This window comes from Pelodiscus sinensis, chromosome 2, assembly GCF_052426305.1.
Source record: "Pelodiscus sinensis isolate ZL-2025 chromosome 2, ASM5242630v1, whole genome shotgun sequence".
In the NCBI taxonomy this organism is placed as follows: Eukaryota; Metazoa; Chordata; order Testudines; family Trionychidae; genus Pelodiscus; species Pelodiscus sinensis.
In genome coordinates, this window is record NC_143053.1 from 178,013,879 (window position 1) to 178,031,117 (window position 17,239).

The following is a 17,239-nucleotide window of genomic DNA, read 5'->3' on the forward strand; positions in this document are numbered from 1 at the left end:
GACTAAATCCTTGAAAGTGTTTAGGTGCCAAATTTCCACTGATTTCCGTAGAAATTAGGCACCTAAATAACCTTGATGATCCAGACCTGTAACTAGTTCCCAAACTCAAGGAGCTCAGCTAAAATTAACTGAGATCAAAAAAGAAAATAGGTTTAGCTTTTCAGGTTTGTCATAATCCACAATATATTTTGTGTATTTAATTAATACAACACTGTGACATGTGACACATTTTGTTGTTGTGTCTGTCTGTGTCTTTGGTGCTGCAGGGAAGTTGTTCACAGTTGAATCCAGAAACAACTCTCAGGGTCTGGACCTAACAGCAGCTCAGAAGTTGTGTGCTGGCCTGGGCGCTCGCTTAGCCACTGCAGAGGAACTGAGACGGGCTGTAGTGGACTGTTCTTTTGCTGCGTGCACCAGAGGCTGGCTGGCCGACGGTACCATTGGGTAAGGAGAATGGAAACAGCAACATCCACGCTAATCAACATGAATGATTGCTCTCACCTTTCTCCCCTTGGATAACAGTATTATTGAAGAACACCAGACACAGAGACATCCTTCTGTAACCTACTCTTAAGTGCTACATTCAGATTAGCTAACTACTTGGTTATCTTGCACAGAATCAGTCATGTACAGCCAATGCTGCAGAGATGTGAGTGTACATAGATCATCTAATACACAGTTATAAAATATATTCTTCCTTTTACTCTTAGAAATACGTTGTTTCCACTAAATTCCCTCTGGCCCACACAATATCTTGTTTAAATCCAGAAAATACTGAGTGGCTAACTGTCAGTAATCATGCATGTTGTCATTAACTGTTATTTTTTGAATGTCAACAGTCGATCAGCTGTTTTTCAGCGGCAGGAGGTGCTGGGTGGAAGGGTAGAGGAGTCAGGGTGCAGTGTGCTTGGGGGAAGGGGCAGAGCAGGATGGGGAAGAGGTGGGAAGGGGCTGGTCAGAGGTGTGGGGTTGAGATGAGGTGAGGTACAGCCTTGGAGGAAGGAGTGGAGTAGGGGAGGGGCCTGAGCAGAGCCAAGGGGACTATCTCAGAAGAAACTCAATGCCTATGTCATAGGCCTCAGAGACATCCAGGGACAGGCGCTGTCACAAACAGAGGTCTGATCCAAAGCCCATTGAAATTGATGGGTCCATCTAGTGTGCATTTCTCTCTCTCTCTGTATATATATAAAAATATTTCCTATGGGATAAGAGTGACATCATCACGTTGTTTTGCATCGCCACACCCCCAGCTCCAAGCCCAGAACACCCCTCCCCCTATGGTCACTTGCCACACTACCAGCACTGCCAGCAGGCTTCCCCGCTGACCGGCCTCTTTGCCTGCAGCCCCTCCACACTTCACCCCTAACCCCATCACTCACCCCACCCCCCGCCAGCTCAAACACTGCCCTGCTGGAGACACCCTCCACCCACCTCTCATCATGCTCCCATCACTGCCAGCAGGTGTCCTCATTGACTGGCCTCTGTGAAATGGGGGAGACAGTTCCATCCCCGCGCGCCCCCTGAAGCAGTGTCTGCCTGCCTTCGGCCACACCCCCAGCTTGCCCAGCCCACGCGCCTGCCACGTAGCTTTGCTCTGAGTAGCCCAGGCTTGGCCACAGCACTTGGGGGCCATGCTGTAGGTCTCCCCCCCAAGCAAGCGGCTCCGGCATGTGTGATGACCCAGAGTCAGGCCCCTGGCTCAGGCGTGCTCGCCTGGGCTTTGTCTACACTACAGGTTTTTGCGGCAGAGAGTATGCTAATGATGGACTCATTAGCATGAGTCGCGATGTCATTAGCATATTTTCTGCCGATGCTTTTGCGTAAGGGGTTTTCGTGCAAAAAGAAGCAGGGTAGCTGCTTCCGTTTGGTGCAAAAAAAAAACCTTTTGCACAAGATCCTTATGCCTCTTCTGGGGTTTTTGTGCAAAACAGAAGTGGCTACCCTGCTTCTTTTTGCGCAAAAAGCCCTTACGCAAAAAGCATTGGCAGAAAATATGCTAATGACATCGCAACTCATGCTAATGAGTCTAACCATAGCATACTCTCTGCCGCAAACACATATAGTGTAGACAAAGCCTTGGGCCTGCCGTGAGCTGGGCAGGTCTTGCATCCCAGCCGCTTCTCCAGCTCTCCGGAGTAGCCACTCTGCACTCGGGGCTCCCCAGGCTCGCCACAGAGCAAAGCTGCCCCAACAGGCCTGTTTGTAAAGGCTGGGCTGGGGACAGGCTGTGGCTCCTGCTGCAGTGGCTTGGGCTGTGCTGCCCGGACTGGTGGTGCTCCGGGGGGCAGGGGCGTGCACTCTGACAAATTCATGGGAGGGGGCTGGGTGTGTATAGGGAGGAAGGGGGGTAGGGTGCATGTGGTGTGGTAAGGGGGGAAGGTGGAGGTGACAGGGATATAGGAATGGAGGCAGGGGGATGGGTAGTGTGGGAGTGCATAGGGGAGGAGTTAGGAAAGGATAGGGGTGTGGGAATGGAGGAAGGAGGTAGGGGTAGGGATAGGCAGTGTGGGGCGGAGAGAGGGAGGGGCTAGGGAGGATCGGTGAGTATAAGAATAGAGATGGGGTAGATATGGATGAAGGGGGATGGGCAGTGTGGGATGGGGAGGGGAAGGGGTTAGAAAGGATGGTGGGTGTAGGAATAGAGGATGGGGGTGGGGGTAGGCATGGAAAGAGGGGGATGGGCTGTGGGCCATGGAGCTCTGGGATAAGGACTAGCAAAAGTGACCAGCGAGAGTGGGGTTGGTGAGCACAGTGAGCAGGGAGGCGCAGCCCCCTAGTATTAGTTATTATTGTTTGTAGGGTCCAAAGGAGTGCTAGGTAAGGTCCTTCACAAAAACAAATCAAAGACATGGTCCTGTCATAAGGAACTTACACTTAGATCTCAGTAACAAACAAGAGAGAATGAAAAAGCACATTGCTTCAGCTTCCTGGTCACTGGGGGTATGTCTACACTACCACCCTAGTTCAAACTAGGGTGGTTAATGTAGGCAACCGAAGTTGCAAATGAAGCCCGGGATTTGAATTTCCCGGGCTTCATTTGCATCTTGCCGGGCGCCACCATTTTTAAATGTCCGCTAGTTTGGACTCCGTGCCTGCGGCTACACGCGGCACGGACTAGGTAGTTCGGATTAGGCTTCCTATTCCAAACTACCGGTACACCTCGTTCTGAACTACCTAGTCCGTGCCGCGTGTAGCCGCAGGCACAGAGTCCAAACTAGCGGACATTTAAAAACGGCGGTGCCTGGCAAGATGCAAATGAAGCCCGGGAAAGTCAAATCCCGGGCTTCATTTGCAACTTCGGTTGCCTACATTAACCACCCTAGCTCGAACTAGGGTGGTAGTGTAGACATAGCCTGGGTGACTCAGTTTAGGCATGAGCACATATTGATGGTTTACTTTAGATAACTGTGATAATTGATGGACTTCTTATGGGCACTGGTAAGAACAATACAATTTTTGATCAGTTAACTAAATTTGATGGGTGCAATTTATCTAGATTGCAAAATTATTGGGGCAAGGGTGTCAAACTATTAGGCATAATGGAGCTATTATCTCACTTAAAGTTTTTAGGTGCCCATGTCTAAACTCCCTCATTGTGTGATCATATTGCTAAAGAAATGTCTCATCTTATCACCTCCTGTTTGTTACCCTCACTGGCCACATGATCTTGGACTCATTTCAATGCTTCCCCGTAGTGAGGATGTGCTAGTTCGAATTTGTTAAATTAGGAATTCTTATGTCAAATTTTGTAATTTTGAAATAGTTTCCTAGTGTAGGCATGGCCTAAGTGTTAATTCCCTAACACAGCACTGTGTCTTTTTATTTGTTTGTGTAAGGAACCTAGGGTATGTCTACACTACCCCGCTAGTTCGAACTAGCGGGGTAATGTATGCATACCGCACTTGCTAATGAAGCCCGGGATTTGAATTTCTCGGGCTTCATTAGCATAAGCGGGGAGCCGCCATTTTTAAATCCCCGCTGCTTCGAACCCCGTGCAGCGCGGCTACACGGGGCTCGAACTAGGTAGTTCGGACTAGGTTCCTATTCCGAACTACCGTTACTCCTCGTGAAACGAGGTGTATCGGTAGTTCGGAATAGGCACCCTAGTCCGAACTACCTAGTTCGAGCCCCGTGTAGCCGCGCTGCACGGGGTTCGAAGCAGCGGGGATTTAAAAATGGCGGCTCCCCGCTTATGCTAATGAAGCCCGGGAAATTCAAATCCCGGGCTTCATTAGCAAGTGCGGTATGCATACATTATCCTCCTAGTTCGAACTAGGAGGGTAGTGTAGACATACCCCTACATACCTTTGGGCACTATGAAAGTAACAAAATGAACAGTTTATATTAAGAAGGGTATGTTAAGGAGGGAACTGAAGAAGAATGGTGAATGCATGGATCAGGTCAGGGAACTGGTCCCAAGCCTGGGAAACCCATCTGGAAAAAAAGCACTGAAAAGGGGACAACACTGAAAAGGGGACAGAATGGATAGCTACTGTGGGGAGCAGGCAAGCTGGTAAGAATAAAATACAGATCTCAACGGTCAGATAAGTTTCTTCAGGAAACAAGAGAGCAATAAGTAACTCTTCAAAGCCTTTGGATTCTGAGGTACTTTGCAAACATGCAGGAACCTTCCCAACATATGATGTGAGATAGGGAAGCATAGTTACTCACATTTTATAGCTAAGAAAACTGAGACGTATATAATGGTACATACATATAAGTCATTAGCAACATGGGAACAGAAACCAGATTGTTTGGTTCCAAGATATGTGCGTTATCCATAAGAACATAAGAAAGGCCATACTGGGTCAGACCAAAGGTCCATCCAGCCCAGTATCCTGTCTGCCAACAATGGCCAATGCCAGGTGCCCCACAGGAAATGAACTGAACAGGTAATGATCAAGCGATCTCTCTCCTGCCATCCAGCTCCACCCTCTGACAAACAGAGGCTAGGGACACCATTCCTTACCCATTCTGCCATTAATGGACTTAACCTCCATGAATTTATCTAGTTCTCTTTTAAATCCTGTTATAGTCCTAGCCTTCACAACCTTCTCAGGCAAGGAGTTCCATAGGTTGACTGTGCGCTGTGTGAAGAACTTCCTGTTATTTGTCCTAAATCTGCTGCCCATTAATTTCATTTTGTGGCCCCTAGTTCTTATATTATGGGAACAAGTAATTCACTTTTCCTTATTCACTTTCTCCATACCCCTCATGATTTTATAGACCTCTATCATTTTCCCCCTTAGTCTCCTCTTTTCCAAGTTGAAAAGTCTTAGTCTCTTTAATCTCTCCTCATATGGGACCCATTCCAAACCCCTCATCATTTTAGTTGCCTTTCTCTGAACCTTTTCTAATGCCAGTATATCTTTTTTGAGATGAGGAGACCACATCTGTACACACAAAGCTATTCTTTCTTCCTCTCATACCATAAACAATCTGGCCTTCATCTTCAGAGGTGCTGAGCATCCACAGTTCTCAAAGACTTGAACAGGAGTTGCAGGTGCTCAGCACTTCTGAAAGTTAGATCTTGAGGGTTTCCCATCTTCCCAAGATGCTAAACATTGTATTTTCCTGCATGATGTATGGACTGGGGCACTTTAATTAGGTTTCGTTTAATCTAGAGTATCTTACTTCAATTCAATTGTATGCAAAAATAATTAAAATTGACACGTGGGGGCAGTGGCAGATGTGCCTGACTGAATAAGAGAGACTAGTGTCCAGCCAGGGTCTGCATGGTGGAGGCTTCCTAACAATCTTTCCCTATCCCGCAAGTCTCTGACCCATGCTTCTCCCACTCACACCCAACAACCTTCCAAGTTCGCACCCAGGTTCTTTCCCAACAATTACTTCCCTCTCCCTAAGCATTATTACTGACTCTCCCAAGCCTTTGTACTGCCTCTGAGGATGCAGGAAATATATTACTCTAGTTTAAATGGGACTTATTATTCAGAGCTCTGTATTAATATACCTAGTATATTATGCGTTTGTCAAAAACATTTTCTGAATCTTTTTGGTTGACTTTAAAATTACAGGCATACTTGCTGACAGATATTTTGAAAGACACTGCCAAAATAATTGTAAAAAACAACAAGGAGTCTAATGGCACCTTAAAGATTAACAGCATTATTTGGGCATAAACTTTCATGGATAAAAAACACTTAATCAAATGCTGTTACCTATGAAAGCTTATGCCAAATAAATCAGTTAGTCTTTAAGGTGCCACAGGATTCCACATTTTGCAGATACCTACAAACATGGCCACCCCTGTGAGACAAAAAAATTGAAATTATTGCATCATTATATTGTTAGTTCGATACATGAAATACAAAGAATTTTTAAATATCATACACGGAATGTTTAATTTTTGGCACATTTTAATACTTTGGTGCAGAATTCCCCCAGGAGTAGATATAGGTAGGTCTTATTTGACAGATGCAAAAATTGAAACATAGCAACCTCAACATGATAACCCAACTTAAGAAAATGGAGCAGTGCAAAGGTCTGTCCTTCTGGATAGAAAAATACCCACATTTATTTTTGCATATGGTGCATAGTAGATACAATGCTATGGCAACGGGTGCATTATAACAACATAGGAAAGAAATGGTGACTAGCTCAAAGTCACACAGCAAATCCATAACAAAGCCAGGAACAGAATCCATGTCACCTGATTTCTAGTTTTGAGAGTTAACCACAAGAATGTCTTTCCAACAACTCTGCCTTCAGCTGGTTTCTCATCTCTTTAACCTTGCTCTACTCTACTGCTTCCTTCAATCTGTATTTGCAAAGTTCCCCTGAGTAAAGTTCATTAGCTCATTTACTGTCAGTGTCTAGTGGTGACAAAGCTATATTTTTCCACAGAATCCTGTTCCCAGGTTCTTAAACTTTAGGGAATTATTAGATTTAGTGACTGTTATTAGTTAATTTAGGTAGCATTGGGCTACATGCACTTTTTAATGATAAAATACAGCTTCCAATTCTTTTTTTAAAAAAAGGACAGGAAATTACTACTATAAATGAAATAAAAAACTCTTCAAATAAAAGCAATTATTTCCAGCATTTTTTTTGTTGGAATTAAAGTATTTAAAATAATTTTAAAGTACTTTTAGAATTAAAACATATCCTGTTTTTTTAAAAAAGAAATAAGATAGCTTCCTACACTCAATCATTTTCTTTTTTTCTCATACGCATCCAGTCTCTGAAATAGGTTTCAAGCCTGAAAGCCAAGAAAACTATTTTCATCCCTACAATGTACATAGCAGGATTATTAAACAGGTCCTTTATACAACTTTTCATTATTATTAAATGAGAAAGTGGGGTGCACAGAGTGTGTCATGCAGGAAGAGTGCCCTTTCTTCCGTCTCTAAGCCCTGCCAACATTTTAACGGTACAAGAAACAAAATTCTCTGTTTTCTGAGCCACAATAGACTGACAGGCAGATTTCAACTGCTCATTGAAATGAATGGTGCTATGACAATTGACACCAGTTGGAGATTTGCCTCAAATATCATGACTATGGAGAATGCTAGACTATTCAGAAGTCACAGCAGCCTACATCAGAATGCAATAGCACTCTAGCTGAAAAAAATGTGAAAATCACTGGAGGCTGAAAATATTAGGCAAGTTAGTTCTCCATATCTCCTGCATTCCACAACCTATTCAGAGAGTCTAAGACCAGAAGGGACAATTGTGATCATCTAGTCTGAATTCTGTCATAGCACAGCCCCATATAACTTCCTAAAAACAATTCTTAGAGCACTTCTTTTAGAAAACATTCGATCTTGATATAAAAATTGTCAGTGATGAAAAATCCATCATGACCCTTGGTAAATTGTTCTAATGGTGAATTACTCTCCCCAGTACAACTGTACACCTTATTTCCAGTTGAGTCTAGCTTCATCTTTCAGTCACTGGATTGTGTTACTCCTTTCTCTGATAAATTGAAGAGCCCATTAATAACTATTTGTTCTCAACACAGATACTTATAGTCAGTAAAGAAGTCACCCCTTTATTTCTCTTCGTTAAATTTAACAGATTGAACTCAAGTTTAGCACTATAAGGTATGCTTTCTAAACCTTCAATTATTCTCATGATTCTTCTCTGAATCCTTCCAATTTATCAGCATTCTCCTTGAATTGTGGGCACTAGAACTGGACATGGTATTTCAGCAGCGGTTACACCAGTGCTACATATAGGGTACGTCTAGACTACATGCCTCTGTCGCCAGAGGCATGTAGATGAGGCTACCAGGCATAGGAAAATGAAGCGGCGATTTGAATAATCGCCGCTTCATTTAAATTTACATGGCTGCCGCGCTGAGCCAATCAGCTGTTTGTCAGCTCAGCGCGGTAGTCTGGACGCGCGGGTGTTGACATCAAAGGCATTTGTTGACCACCGAGGTAAACCTCATCCCAGGAGGCATACCTGGGTGGTCGACAAATGCCTTTGATGTCGACACCCGTGCGTCCAGACTACCTTGCTGAGCCGACAAACAGCTGATCGGCACCGCGCGGCAGCCATGTACATTTAAATGAAGCGGCGATTATTTAAATCGCTGCTTCATTTTCCTATGCCTGGTAGCCTCATCTACATGCCTCTGGTGACAGAGGCATGTAGTCTAGATGTACCCATAGAGGCTAATTAACTTGTCATTTCCTACTTAAGGTTCCTCAGTTTCTCTTGGAGGTCACTCAATAATGAGTAGGATGTCTTCCTGTCACTCTCCTATTTGTGGATCTGACCAGCCCGATTCTGGAACTGCAAGTCTTATTGCAAAATGGGTGGGTGCTGGTGACTGTTGGAGAGACATAGGGCAGTTTTTGTGGCTCTTTTCTCCTTCTCTGCCTCTCCTCATCTGCACTGCAGCAGAACCTCTCAAATAGCATCACCCCCTCATGGATTACCTCTCTCCACTGGGGATAGTCCTGGGCAAGGTTCTCCCAAGTGTCGAAACTGATGCCGCACTTTTATATATTTGCCTTCAACATATCCTTAAATAGCTTCCTCTGGACCCCAACACTCCTCCATCCTTCCTTCAGCTTGGAAAACAGAATCTGTTTTGGGAGGCGCTGATCAGGCATCTGGACCACATGACCAGTCCCACGAAGTTATTGGTAGATGATGATAGCTTCAATGCTGGTCTTGTTCAACTCTTACAAGACACTAGTGTTTGTGCACCTGTCCTCCCAAGGGATATTTAGGATTCTCCTGAGGCAGCATTGATGATATTGTTCAAGTGCCTTCAGGTGACACTTATATGTTGTCCAGGTTTCACAGGCATACAGCAGTGTTGGAACAACCAATGAGCTTTGTCTTGGCACTGATGTCCCGGTTTCAAAGACCCTTTGTCTCAGGCGGGCAAAAGCAGAACTTGCGCAGCTCAGGAGATGCTGGATTTCCATGTCAATATTGACTTTGGTGGAGAGATGACTTCCAAGGTACAGGAAATGCTCCACGTTTTCCAGCAGTTCTCCACTAACTTCAATAGATGGTACATGAGATTGTCCCTGTCAGCAAGGGTTGATGGAGCACTTTGATCTTTTTGATGTTCAGTGTGAGGCTGAGATTCTTGTATGCGTCAGCGAAGGCACTTAAAATGGTCTGAAGAACTACAGATGAAAGGGCAGCAACCATATTGTCATCCACGCACTGGAGCTCCATGATCAAAGTTGTGGAGACTGAAAAGTTTCCTATTCGTTCTGTAGACAATCTTCATGCCATCTGGAAGTTTGCTGTCAATGAGATGGAGAGTCCTGGCAATGAAGATGAAGAACAGCTTAGGGGCAATGACACAGACATGCTTGACTCCTGTTTTGACCTCAAAGGGGTCGCTTCGGGATCCATTATTCCTCAGCACTGTGGCAGTCATGTTGTTGTGAAGAAGCCTCAGAATGCGGATGAATTTTTTGGGGCAACTGATCTTTGAGAGGATGGTCCACAGGGCACTATAAATGATTGAGTTGAACACCTTGGTCAGGTTGATGAAATTTATGTATAAGGCTTGATTTGTTCACAACATTTTTCTTGCAGTCGTTGAGCGGTAAAGATCATATCTACAGTTCCTTGGAATGGTCAGAGCCATGCTGGGATTCTGGAAGAATTTCTTCTGTGTGTGGCAGGAGTCAATTTGCAAGGACTTGAGCTAAGATTTTCCCTGCTGTTGCCAGGAGAGAGATGCTGTGGTAGTTTCCACGGTCCAATTTGTTGTCCTTCTTGAAGAGACTGATGATCAGTGTATCTCTGAACTCTCGCAGTATCTGCTCCCTATTCCTGATCTTGAGAATCAGGAGATGGAGTTGTTTGTGGAGCGCTGGCCCACCTTCTTTGAAGACTTCAGCAGGGGATTCCATCTAGTCCAGTTGCCTTGTTGCTCTTCATCGCTTTAATGGCACTTGGACCTCATTCAGGATAGGAAGTATTGCAAGATCGTCCCTAGGCGGTTACTAATGCATTTGGTCAAGGGATTCTGGGACCTATGGTGGAGGGGATATTCAGGAGCTCATAAAAGTGCTTCCTCCAGTGAGAAGCAATGAATTCATTGTCTTTCAAGAGTTGGGTACCATCCTTTGATCTCAGGGGATTAATTCCATGGTTTCTTGGTCCATAAACAGTTTTGGTGGCATTAAAGAAACTTCTCTTATCGTTGATATCTGCAAAATGCTGGAGTTCTTGTGCTTTTTAGGTCCACCATTGATTTTTCAGAGTCCTTGTTTTGTATTGAACTTCTGCCTTGGCCTTGGCATGCACTTCTCTCTTCCTTGTGCAGTTGACGTTGATTTGCTAGGCCCTGAAGACTTTCCTTTTTGCCTCAATCAGATGTTCAATTTCCACATCATTCTCATCAAACGAGTTCTAACACTTCCTGGACTGGTAGCCAATAGTTTCTCTACAAACTCCAATGATGGCATTTTTTAATTGACACCATTATTTTTCCACATCTTCAGGGTGTACTGTCAGCAGTTTCCTTTGGAGCGCTATCTGGAAGTGACTTCGTCTGGTGGGGTCCTTCAAACCTTGTATGTTGATCTTTCATCAGATCAGTTTCTTCTGAGTTCTCCATTTGGTGACAATCCTAATCACCATCATGGATTGTATGAAGCAGTGACATTGCGCCAATCCCAACAGCAGATGATGGCATAATTTATGAGGTGTCAGTGCTTCAATTGAGGATGTTGCCATGAAATCTTAAATTTGTTCTTCTGGTGGAAGAGGGTGTTCGTGATGACAAGCTCATGTTCTGCGCATTTAGTAAGGAGGAGCACTCCATTAGAGTTGCTATAGTCGACTCCTTCTTTTCCAATGGTGGTCTGCCAGAGCTCCGGGTCTCTTCCAACCTTGGCATTGAAATCTCTCAAAAGAATAATCTTGTCATCTTTGAGGATGTCTTTCAAGACTGTGTCCAATTGGGTATAAAACTTCTCCTTCACATCATCTTCGGCAACTAAAGTTGGTGTGTAAGCACTCACAACAGTTGTCTGTTGGCTTTTGGCAAGCTTCAAGCAGAGATTCATGAGACGCTCATTGATGCTGACAGGGACTTCAGATAAGATCTTGGTCAGTTTGTTCTTGATGTAAAATCCTACTTCATGAATTCATTTTTCTTCCTTTGGGGTTCCTTTTCAGAAAAAGGTATATCCTCCACCTCCTTCTCTTAGCTGTCCTTCTTCTGGTCTCCGTGTTTCTGCCAGGGCAGCTATGTTGATGTTAAATCGTCAGAGCTCATGGGCAATAATTGCTGTGCGTCTTTAGGGTTGTCCACTATCTGGATTGTCCATTAAAGTATGATATTCCATGTTCCAAAATTTACCCTTCGATTTTGACTGCATAGAGGTGAACTCACTGGATGCGGTTATACAGTCAGTGGGGTTGAGGTGGACTATATTTAGGGCACCTTTTCTAGCCCCGAACCCCATACGGAATGAGCAGAGCGGATCCTAAATAGGGCTGCTCAGTCATGGATGCAGCTGCCGGACCATTCTACCACCTCAGTCCTCAAAATGGAATGACTTATACACACATCCACTGCCTACGTGCTAGTCCATGACTAAAAGCTTCCAAATTTCACAATCCTGCTCCTGTTGCCATTCACCAGTCGCCGTAAGGCTTAGGGGTATGTCTACACTACCCCGCTAGTTCGAACTAGCGGGGTAATGTAGGCATACCGCACTTGCAAATGAAGCCCGGGATTTGAATTTCCCGGGCTTCATTTGCATAAGCGGGGCGCCGCCATTTTTAAAACCCCGCTCGTTCGAACCCAGTGCAGCGCGGCTACACATGGCATGAACTAGGTAGTTCGAACTAGGGCACCTGTGCTTTTTCCTGGAGGCCTCTTTCAGAAAAAAAAACCCTCTTTCCCATCCACACATGCCTTTTTCCGAAAGAACGGAAGAGCAAACACATTCCCAGGACTTGGCGGAGTTTTTCTGGTATCCCGGAAAAACCCCGCAGTCTAGATTTACCCACGTATGAAGACATAGTAAGAGACAACCTTAGCTCAAAGAGCTGATAAGGAAGAGGGATATAGTGGTGGTTGGGAGATAAATGTCCCCCAAGAAATGCAGCATTGTTCATGGCTCAGTGGGATGGCTGAATAGGGTTAGGTGAAATGGAAAGGGTCCCATTCTCTTCAAAAAGAAAATGACATTTAGGGAAGGAGATGGCACAGCCTCGGTCAGGATGAAAGGCAATTGTGGAGACAGTCTGGGAACGAGTATATTTGCCCTCAGAACTTCTGTACTCCCTGGACCCTGGAGACCTGACCAGTTCCTAAGGAGGAAGATAGCCAGACCAGGGGAGGTCGGCTTCTCTGTCAGGCTCCCCTGCCCCTGGGCCACCAGGCTCCCAGCTCCTAAGTCAATCCTGGGTCTACTGGGGCTCCACTGCCCCAAGGCTGCCAGATCCCACAACCCTAGGGCCACCAGAGCTCAGTTGCTCCAGGGCAGCTGGGCCTCCACTGCTCCGAGGTGCTGGGGCTCTGCTTCTCCAGGCCACTTTGGCTCCACTGTCCTGGTGTTGCTGGGACTCAGTTGCTCTGGGGCCACTGGAGGTCTGTGTCCAGCCCCAGGGCTGCCAGCACTCTACAGCTCCAAGGTTACCCTGAGATGCCAGGACTCCACTGCCCCGAGACAGGGCTCTCTGGTCCAGGGTCTCTCTCATCCAGCAATCTCCATGGTCCTAACGGACCATGAATGTTGCTGGACCAGAGACTGTTCAACCTGTCTTTGCTGTTTTTGCACAAACACTTTAAAATAAATTAACATATTTTAGTCCCCATGGGAACAAAGGTACAATTATCTAAAAATGACCATTTAAAACCGATACACACGTGCAGCTTTTGTTAACTGTTCTGCTACAGGCTTCACCAGTAACTTTCTATAGCGGTAGGCACTTTACAGACATACAGAAAGGCATTTACCCACCCCATAGAATGTATAGAAAAGGGTCTCATTTTGCAACCCTTACTTATACTAGTAAGCCTACTGAATCTGAAGAGCCAAGAAAGGTTTATAGGCCTGCTGGATCCTTAAAGCCAATGGTTTGAGGTCCTGAGCCCTCTCATTTGAAGGACTCAGTAGTGGCTGAGTGTAATAAACACCTCAGAGGAAATGCTCAGCACCTTGCAATATTTGGCTGTAGGCAGCCAGAGAATGTAGGGTGGGAAGAATCAGATATGCTTTGGTTATTTCCCTATTTGCATGAGACAGGATTTCTTAATTTTCAGAGAAATTGTATCGGGGGTTTGTCTACACTAGCCCCCTAGTTCGAACTAGGAAGGCTAATGTAGGCATTCGAACTTGCAAATGAAGCCCAGGATTTAAATATCCCGGGCTTTATTTGCATGTTCCCGTCCGGTCGCCATTTTTAAATGCCACTAGTCCGGACTAACTGCCCGCAGCTACATGTGGTAGTTAAACGGTAATTTGAACTAATTCCTTAGTTTGAATTACCTGTTACTCCTCCTGGAATGAGGTGTAGCAGGTAATTAGAACTAAGGATTTAGTTTGAATTACCGTTTAACTGTCGCGTGTAGCCGTGGGCAGTTAGTCCAGACTAGTGGAATTTAAAAATGGCGACCGGACGGGAACATGCAAATAAAGCCTGGGATATTTAAATCCTGGGCTTCATTTGCAAGTTCGAATGCCTACATTAGCCTCCCTAGTTTGAACTAGGGGGCTAGTGTAGACATACCCTGGGTGTTTTCAGTTTTAATCAAAACAAATTAACATTTCTAATTTTAGAATATACCAAGTTAAACTCTTAATAGCAGTGTCATTTAAAACCTTATTTGAAGCAGGAACAAATATATACTGGAAGAGCATTTCTTTTTTAAACTTAATGCAGGAATGAGGTTTAGCTATAAATCCAACAGTTTTGATCTTTTTATAAGGGATTCAAAAAGTCAAACACACTGGAGTCTTACTTTACGTATAAACAACTAGACTGCACGTAGCCATAATTGCAGCAAGATTTTATTACCATGAGAATTTCCATTTATTTTGGTGGAATTACTCATGGTAGTAATGTTAAGTATATTTATATGTATATCTTCTCAGGACCAATGCCTTATGTGCACATGCACACACATGAATACTTTTTATGTAAATTGAGCCTATTAAGTGCAGTGGTTTTTTTCCAGGAGGAAAAAGTGCATCAGAGTGACTGGGTGAGTATATGTGAGGATGAGGGGAACTTTCTGATGAGATTCTCCAAATGTTCATTTTTTGAACTTCTGTCTCACTGAAATGTTTTCATGAACATAACTTGTATTTTGATTATAGTGCCAAAAATTAGATTCTGATATCAACTGTTAAATGACATCTTTAACTATTCTAGAAAATTAAAAGGGAAGTAATGAGACTATCAAGAGTTTTGTGATGTAGTACACTTTAAAAGTTCATTAATGCTGTCGCTAGTTTGTATGTTTTCACAACAATTTTTAAGAATAACAGTATTTTGAACACATAAAACATAAACACATATAAGTATGATATGAAGATTTATTGGGTCTTCCCTCAATCCTCCTCTTCCTCAAGAAAAAATATAACCAGTTTACTTTTTTTACTTATCACCTGATAGGTCAGGTTTCCAAACCTTTTTTATTCCTGTCCTCTGGACTTTCCTCTAATTCATCTATGTTTTTCATAAATAAAGTGTTTCCAAAACTGGACACAGTACTCCAACTGAAGCCTCTCCTGTCTCAAGCAGAGTGGTACAACTGCCTCATGTCTTGTACATAAGATACTCATGTTAATACAGTGTTAATAACAGTGTCAGTCTTTTTTGCCACAGCCTCACATTGCTACCTCACAGTCAGCTTGTAATCCAGTGTAACTCCCAGATCCTTTGCAACAACACTACCACCGAGCCAGTTATTTTCCAGTTTGTATTTCAACATTTGATTTTGCCTTCCCCTAAGTATAGTACTGTGAACTTGTCTTTATTGAATTTCATGTTGCTGATTTCAGACAAATTCTCCAATTTGTCAAGGTGATTTTGAATTAAAATACTGTCCTTTGAAATGCTTGCAAACCCTCCCAGCTTAGTGTCTTCTGTAAATGTCATAAGCAGGGCTCACCAAGTGGCGGCGAGCCCTGCTCGCCAGCCACGTGGTTCGGCATGCTGCGCATGCGCAGACCATGCTGCACATGCGCTTACCGTGCTGCACGGCTGTGCCGGCTTGTAATCTACTCGCTATGGGTGAGTAGATTACACTGATTGTTGAGCCCGGGTCATAAGCATGTTCTCCACTCCCTTCTCCAAGTCATTAATGAAAATATTGAATAGTCCTGGACCCAAGAGAGAATATGTGTGTATGTATACATACATACATACGTACACAAACAACAAAATTTATGTTTAATTTTTTAAAAAATATTTACTGCATCCAACCCGCTCCCCTCCCCCCCCGCATTAAGAGAACATTAAGATGGCAAAGTCAAGCACTCAAAAGCTAGGAAAGGCAGGATTAAGTTTGTCCATGCAACATTAATTTAGTGGCCTCATGTATAGGCATTATGGTCCTGCAGAACTTCTGATTTTTTCCCCCCTTGTTCTCTATTTTAGGACAATGGTATGCAGTAAAACAGGCAGCAACCAGCAGAGTGTGAAAGCAATCGATGTTAACATTGAAAATGATCCCTCTCCAAGTGGCAGATACAATGCACTTTGTGTGAAAGATGAAGGTCAGCATGAATATGTTATTGAAACAAAGTACTGTCACCACTGTCTTGCCTAAAATAGAATTTTTTTCTTAATTTTTCTTATGAGTGAGAGCAATTATTGGAAATTTTAGGAAATAAATCATTACAGCATGTTTCCACTAAGTGAGGAAACTGTTTCAAGTACATGAGTTTCATGACATGGTGATCCAACTTATTTTTGCAAGAGTTTAGGAGTTTCATACAGCAACAAGGTTTCTGATAGAACCATTTTGTTTTTCACACAGCATACCTTACAACCTGACCTGGGTAAAAATTTTCTGAAAAAAATTAGATTCAGCAACACAAACATTTTGCAAAGTAATGTCAAGTTTGCTGAACTGTTCATGTCAAAAAAACAACAAAAACAAATATTTATTAAAAGAGTTAGAACACAATTACATTTTCAAAATTAAATGTTTTTTTGGGTTCCTTTAGAAATTTTCCTTCCAATTTATTTTAAAGCATTTTAAACACTCATAATTGAAATAACTTGTTTCTTTTCAGAATGAATAAAATATTTAATTTGACTGCTTTCCCTTTCTTTTTTAATTTTTTGATTAACTGTAAATTTCAGAACATTTTTTCAGTTTGATGAAAAATGATTCCCCCTCCTCAATTTTTTGGAATTATCCAGGAACCAAAAATAAATAATTATTCACAGAGCTCTAGTTACTACTATGGTTGCACTGATACATTCCAGGATTCTTGAAGCACTGTGAGTGCTCAACTCTGTTGTTGGGAATACAGATTTTTGGATAATTTCCCAACGTAAAACATGATATTGTGGGTTGAAGTTACTCTAGGAAAAAAGCATCCAATATTATAAAGCTAAAGACCTCACCTCAAATATTGCCGCCAACTGGTACAACTAATATTTGTGAAACACAGAAGATGGCTTTTATGCGTTGGCATGAGGTATTGCACATTACGATTACAAGGTACACCATTCAGTTTGTTTAGACCAGGCCTTTGCAGAAGATCATGGTTCATTCTGAATGTGAAACTAAAATACTAGGAAAGAATTTAACTTCAGTGGG

At 43.4% G+C, this 17,239-nt stretch overlaps 1 protein-coding gene across 1 annotated transcript in view; it reads left to right on the plus strand.

The window, feature by feature from the left end:
- SUSD5 (sushi domain containing 5) overlaps positions 1-17,239 on the plus strand; it is a 61,287-nt gene that overhangs the window by 16,802 nt on the left and 27,246 nt on the right. Inside the window, exons 2-3 of the mRNA XM_006121752.5 lie at positions 267-444; positions 16,066-16,184. Of these exons, the coding sequence (XP_006121814.3) occupies positions 267-444; positions 16,066-16,184 (297 nt within the window). The remainder of the gene's footprint in view (positions 1-266; positions 445-16,065; positions 16,185-17,239) is intronic.